This window comes from Nicotiana tomentosiformis, chromosome 3, assembly GCF_000390325.3.
Source record: "Nicotiana tomentosiformis chromosome 3, ASM39032v3, whole genome shotgun sequence".
Taxonomy (NCBI): Eukaryota; Viridiplantae; Streptophyta; class Magnoliopsida; order Solanales; family Solanaceae; genus Nicotiana; species Nicotiana tomentosiformis.
In genome coordinates this window covers 149,801,592-149,808,022 of record NC_090814.1, presented here as the reverse complement: position 1 = coordinate 149,808,022, position 6,431 = coordinate 149,801,592, and the positions used below count along the sequence as shown (strand labels likewise).

Genomic DNA, 6,431 nt, shown 5'->3' with positions numbered 1-6,431 from the left:
AAAAATTTAGTGAAGGAAAAAGAGTTCACCTATCTAACAATACGTCTTTTAGTTGCCTCGTTAAAAAACTTGCAAGAAAAACCCAGCGGGACAAAACCTTATAAGGAAAAAAGAGTACAATGCGTATTAACTCCCCCCTGATGAGAACATCAATTCACATCTTTAAACCTTTGCATTCCAATATTGTGCACCATCTTCAAAAGATCGTTGGTATAGATTTGATAAGCAAATCAGCCATATTAACATGAATGAATATGTTGCATCTTGAAATCATCATTCTTGATAAATATGTAACGTTTTCATATAATATCGTGGGATGGTCTTTTTAATATCTCTATAAAGGTATTCTCGCTATCACATTATCATGCTTATAGTTATAGCAAGATACATATGTGCACAAATTGCACTTAGGATGTGGTACTTCAGGACCAAGAATTATATGTGCTTTAAGCGATTTAAATCTTTCAAGGATTTTCATATAAGCTATATAAATAGAGTTTAGATGCATATCAAGTTTTCATGTCATGCTAGACATATAAGATAGATAAAAGTGATTGCACACTTTGTTGACTTTATACTTTTAAATGTTTGAACTACATGTCCAAAATTATATGTCCTTCATATGAAACCAATTCTATTCAAATTGTGTCACTTCCATTTGGCCAATATTTTTGTGTCTGTATTCGACAAACATAATATCCTCATCTATACTTAGTGCTATTATAGATGTAGTCGACGAACATTTTATATCGGTTCCAACCTCCTTTTTTTCATAAAGACATAACATAGAGATCTCTTCCTTCATATTTCCAAGTACCTGAACCTCTCATGAGATTTTAAGTGTACCATAGACTTTGTCCTTCTAGGACTTATTCTAATATGAGTATTTTCAATGAGAATATAGTTACTTTCTTTAGGTAAGAAAATGCGTCTGGCATGCTTCGCAATTATTGCAGATAAATTATCTTTTATGAACTTGAAGTTCATATTATCTTATTCGAGGATCTAGAGGTACAAATGATAATTCATTTCAAGTAATTTTTTCTCAACTTTTATCCAGTCTCCCCCTCATGTTAGAAAAATCAATTTGCTTCCTCAACCTTGAAATTCCATCTCTGTGCTTTATGGTGTTAATTAAAATATACACCGCACATTGATAATAATAAGATGGAATTATTTGATTCCTGACCTTGCACCACTTGTGAGGGGAGAGTGTAATATACTTTCGTATATAACGTATATCAACTGATATAGATGACTTTATTCTCATAAGCAATAATTTAGCTATTAAGTGGAGGCACTTAATATATCATTTTGCTAAATCAACTGTGATGTAAACCAACTTATCAAGATGAACTGTCTTGAATAGAAAATCTGAAAATTATGCTTTAAATTAAATTATTGAGCAAGTTATCTCGCAAACACCAGGTTATGGGTTAATAATAATCGCACATGTAACCATCTCATAGATGCATTTTATGTGGTATATATGGCAGGTGAATGAGCCCACATTCACCTTTGATATTTTCAGCATTCATGGGATTCAATCATAATTTTAGTTGGTCTATTAATTAATGAGAACAAGCAACATAAGAGACTTCATAAATAATTTTCTAGTTCTTTAATATTTACCCATATGAATTCTTTTTTATTTTTGCACATCATAATTAAATTAACATGACTAAACCAATTATACCAATTGGATCAATTATTAATATTGATAAACTTTAGGTTTACACCATGACGCGTACAATTATGAATAAACTCCAAATTTATTATAATATGAGTTTTTATATTAATAAACTTCTATTTTATTGTGTCATTCTTTTATTTGTGTAATACAAACTGGAGAATAACGCGAGTAGCTTTTCACAAACATATTATCCCGCTACAAGTTATAGTAATAGAAGATATTAAATTTTTTCTTTATTTATAGTCTTAATATAACCAATCACTTTCACGAATACTTTAGAAACTCAATACGTTTCTTTGAGACTTACTACGGTACCATACCTTATTGATAATCAATTTTATTTCTCCAAAATAGTATAATTGGCTCTTCTAGAGCTTTCAATTAATTTTGTACTATCACTTATTCATCAATATCCATATGGTAAATATCTCTTTCAAGGAGAAAGTTATACCAGTATGGTCAAATTCATTGTAGGCAAGATATGTTGCTTCTATTACTTTTGCCCTGTAATAATCACATTGCCATAATATTTTGGCATAATCACAATAGGTACGTGATCAATGACCGTTCATGCCATCATCTCAAACATCTTTCTAGATATTAGTGTGATAATCCACTAACACTAGCACGTTCATATTCTTCCAAGAATGAATATGTATTCATAAATCAGATGTTGTCACATTCACATCATGAATGAACAATAATCATCTATATATGCTTTACAAAATTTCATGTCAAACAAATGACAAACATTACTTTCACAGAGTGAAGGATTATTTTGAGAATAATTATTATTCTCATTACCACAATGATGACGATTATAATTTCGTCAATTGCCACGTCCACATCCATTGATACATTCACGGTAATAATTTTATCTTCTTTCAGACTTATTGCATATTGCTACTATATTTTCTTAAGGAAACGAGAATGAAGCAAATTCAATAGGACGGATTTTCACTTCTTGTGCTCACGATCATACATGACTTTGATCATGTGAAGACATAGAAATTTTACCACTTCGGGTGGTTATAATTTCTTACAAACTCTATTAGAGTTATAATCAAAATTTACTATCTTTGCTTGTATTTAAAATCAAATCATAGAATTTCAAGAATTTAAAAGAGAAAAATAAGGTAAAATACTTACCTTAAATTCAGAATTTATTTTCGAAGGAAGTTCATGGATCAATTGACAATCGCTATACTCAATATTATGTACAAGTTGAGCACCATGCACTTATCCCAAAGCATGATGACCAAAGCAGATGCCTTTACTCAATTGGTTAGAGTCTCATGCTGATAACGTGTTATAAAACAATAAAAGAAGAAGAAGAGTTATAGAGAAAAGTAGAGAGAAAATTTTTATTGATTGAGATGAATTACAATTGATATAGAACCCATCTATTTATAGAAAAAAAATGACTTAGCCACCGAGTAACAAACCCTAAAATCTCTTTAAAATATAAATATTTATCTTAAATATAATTTTATTTATAACAGTATGGTTAAATTGTAAATGTTCTTATCTACGAAGGGGGAAAGTGCTAAATCCGAGAAGCAGAAGGGCTCGCCTTAATAATAAGATCTGGTAGAATCTACAAATCTCGAATTTTAAGCACGTGTTTCCAGAGGCACTCTAACGTTCTAACTTTCCAGCCCCCACTGCCGACCATTATCTTTGAATTCCTCTACTCCACACAGTCCTTTTTCTTTTTCTTTTCCTTTTCCTTTCCCTCCATTTCCTATAAAGTATTATTATTTGAGTATTTTATTATTTTTTCCGAAACAATTAAAACGTGTTTAATGGAAAGTTGAAAAAGTCTATCCAACATGCTGTGTGATGGCGATGGATTTTTCACAACACCAAAATAGCTAAGCGTGTAGTAATTTCCTTCATCTACCCTACAACCTTATCATCTACACCATTACATTCACATGTTCCTCCTCTTATTTCCTTTTTTATTGTACACCAGAAATAGATTAGAGCAGAAATAAGTAGAGCCTTTATTTTTCCTTTTCTAGCTCAAAGTTTCTGAATAAACAGAACAACTTGTTCAGTTGCAAAATTGTAGAATTTTTGGGGTTTTTTTTAAAACATGTCAAATTCGAAAAATTCTTTTGACGGCGGCAGAAGACACGGTAAGGCGCCGGAGAGATGGAATTTCGTGCAGACTTGTAATTTATTGAGTCAGTTTATTAAAGGAAAAGCTACTATTAGAGATCTGAATCTCGGAATTGCTGGAAAATCTGAAATCTCAGGTAATAATCTTCACCACTTAATTGAAAATATTTGAAATAATCTAGTTCATTTATGGAGTTTCCATATATAGAATTCTTTTCTCCGCGTAATTCTAATCATCTAAATTTGGTAATATGTGGATTGAATATTTTATTTTGGGGGGTACTGTACCTGTGTACCAGGAGGATCTGGTATTTTTTAATTGGAAAAAATGTTGAATTTAAGATGTTTTAGAAGGAGCAAATGAAGTCCAAATCTGTAATGAATTAAATATTGCTCCCAAAGAGATCCAAGTTCTCACTTGTACTGTGCTCTTTTTCCAGGTAAAAGTGATGGTACAGAAGCTGCAACTATGGATTTATTGACAATTATGGAAAAACCCTCTATTGAAACTAAAGAACAAGAACAAAAATCCACAGATCCCGTTCTTCAGAGTGCTGCAACAGAGTCTTCTAGAGATATGGAGGTGGCCGTAAATGAGCCCAGCACGAGGTTTGTCTCGTGTATCTTTACCTGTTGTAACATGTAATCGGCTTAATTTTCAGGCTTACGTATGGTTATTTGTCTTTGTAAATTTTTTCTCCCATAGTTATAGCCTGATTGGTCACGCTTCTCCGAAGCAAAAAATACTTTTTTTTTTTGTCAAATGTTTGACCAAGCTTTTAACATAAAAAAAAATATTTTGAGTAGAGTAGAACCAGAAAAAAAGTAGTTTATAGCCAGCCAAAGTACTTTTTTGAAAAGTATTTTGAGAAAATATACTAGAAGTAGTTTTTAAAAGTTTGGTCAAACACTAATTGATGCTTAGAATTACTTTCAAATTAATTAGTCAAACATAAACTGATTCTCATTCAAAGTACTTTTGAGAAAAATACTTTTTAAAAAAAACTTTTCAAAATAGACTGATTTTTGAAGCTTGGCCAAACAAGCTATTAGTGCGCACGATTTAACGATGTATATATATATAGTGAATAGGAGGTGCTAATGTCACATGTTTTATTTATGTTGGTTTCCTTTTACAGCAAAGAGGCACCAAAGGAGCCTAAGGCAGCACAATTGACTATGTTCTATGATGGTAAAGTGATAGTATTTGATGATTTTCCAGCTGACAAAGCTAGAGCAGTGATGTTATTGGCTAGTAAAGGATGCCCTCAGAGTTCATTTGGCACTTTTCATACTACAACCATCGACAAAATTAACACATCTGCTGCTGCTGCTGCCACTGCTTCTTTGACATGTAATAAAACTGATCATCAGCTTAAACCAAGTACAGTTTCTATTGCACCACAACAACAAAAGCAGCAGCAAATTCATGCTTCTTATAGTAATAAAAATGACCAGCTTAAGCCAGGGTCTAGTTCTGCTACATCGCAAGTACAGCACCAGCAGCTAGTCCATGTTTCTAGTACTAGTAAAACTGATCAGCTTAAACCAGGATCAACTTCTTCTGCACCGCAAAAACAGCCGGAACAACATCAGCAAACTGAGTCACAGACACCTGGAACTAGCAGCTCTGGTGAGCATCTAATTTCTTTCTCTGTTTCATTTTATATGACAGTATTTAGCTGGATACAAAAGAGATCGACCGACTTTTGGCACCTACCAAAAATACTCTTGTGGTCACATTTTTATGGCTATTAGATTATTTTGTTAAGGGTAAAATGTGAAATTTATGTCAAAAGAGTTTTCAAATGTAGAAATGTGTTACATACTTTTTTTAAACGGAAAGAGAATTTTCTAAGACTGCTTCTCATATGCATTATATGTTTGGTTTCTCAGAGCTACCTATTGCAAGAAGATCATCACTACATAGGTTTCTTGAGAAGAGGAAAGATAGGTAAGCAATTTAAGCAAAATTGTTTGTTTTTATTACCTTAGCATTTCGCCGAAAATCTGACATATTTCCTTTACATTATTTTTCCTGGTGTTTAGGGCAACGGCTAGAGCGCCATACCAAGTTGTACATAATAATCCGTTACCATTATCTTCAAATAATAATGGGGAATCATCTTCAAAGGATTGCGAAGATCAGCTTGATCTCAATTTCAAGTTATAGTAAACAGTCTCACAGTTGCAATTCCATGAACCTTTTTGGTTGGCGATTGGATAAAGTAAAGATAGTATAGAATATTATTTAGATCAGTGATTTCAAGAAATTTTTCCAGCAAAGCTTAGCTTACAGATCATCTTTATGTATTAATTATTATTTATTGCCAACCTAATGTTTTGACTTTTCCATTATTTAAATAGCATGTTTATTTAATTATTTGATTTCTCATTTTTCACGTTTTTCCTTCACGAAGGCGTTATATTTTCTTTGAATCTTCTCAGTATTATTACATTTGTGGTACTTATTATTTTTGAGAAGTCTTACTATTTCCAAGTCTTACTTAATTAAGTTGTTAGCATTTCCAAAGAGCTAACAATTTGTGGCTCATTTCCAGGGGCGCCCGTTAATCTATTTGAAATTGTTTCTAAATTTTAAAGAGTGACGGAT

General features: G+C 32.0%; 1 protein-coding gene across 1 annotated transcript; it reads left to right on the top strand.

Moving 5' to 3' along the window:
- The first annotated feature begins 3,537 nt into the window (after positions 1 to 3,537).
- Positions 3,538 to 6,212, top strand: LOC104091384 (jasmonate ZIM domain-containing protein 1-like). Its single transcript, XM_009596709.4, has 5 exons — positions 3,538 to 3,954; positions 4,258 to 4,426; positions 4,957 to 5,450; positions 5,714 to 5,771; positions 5,867 to 6,212. The coding sequence occupies exons 1-5, from the start codon at positions 3,792 to 3,794 to the stop codon at positions 5,988 to 5,990; spliced, it is 1,008 nt and encodes a 335-aa protein (XP_009595004.1). The 5' UTR covers positions 3,538 to 3,791; the 3' UTR covers positions 5,991 to 6,212.
- Positions 6,213 to 6,431: the final 219 nt, after the last annotated feature.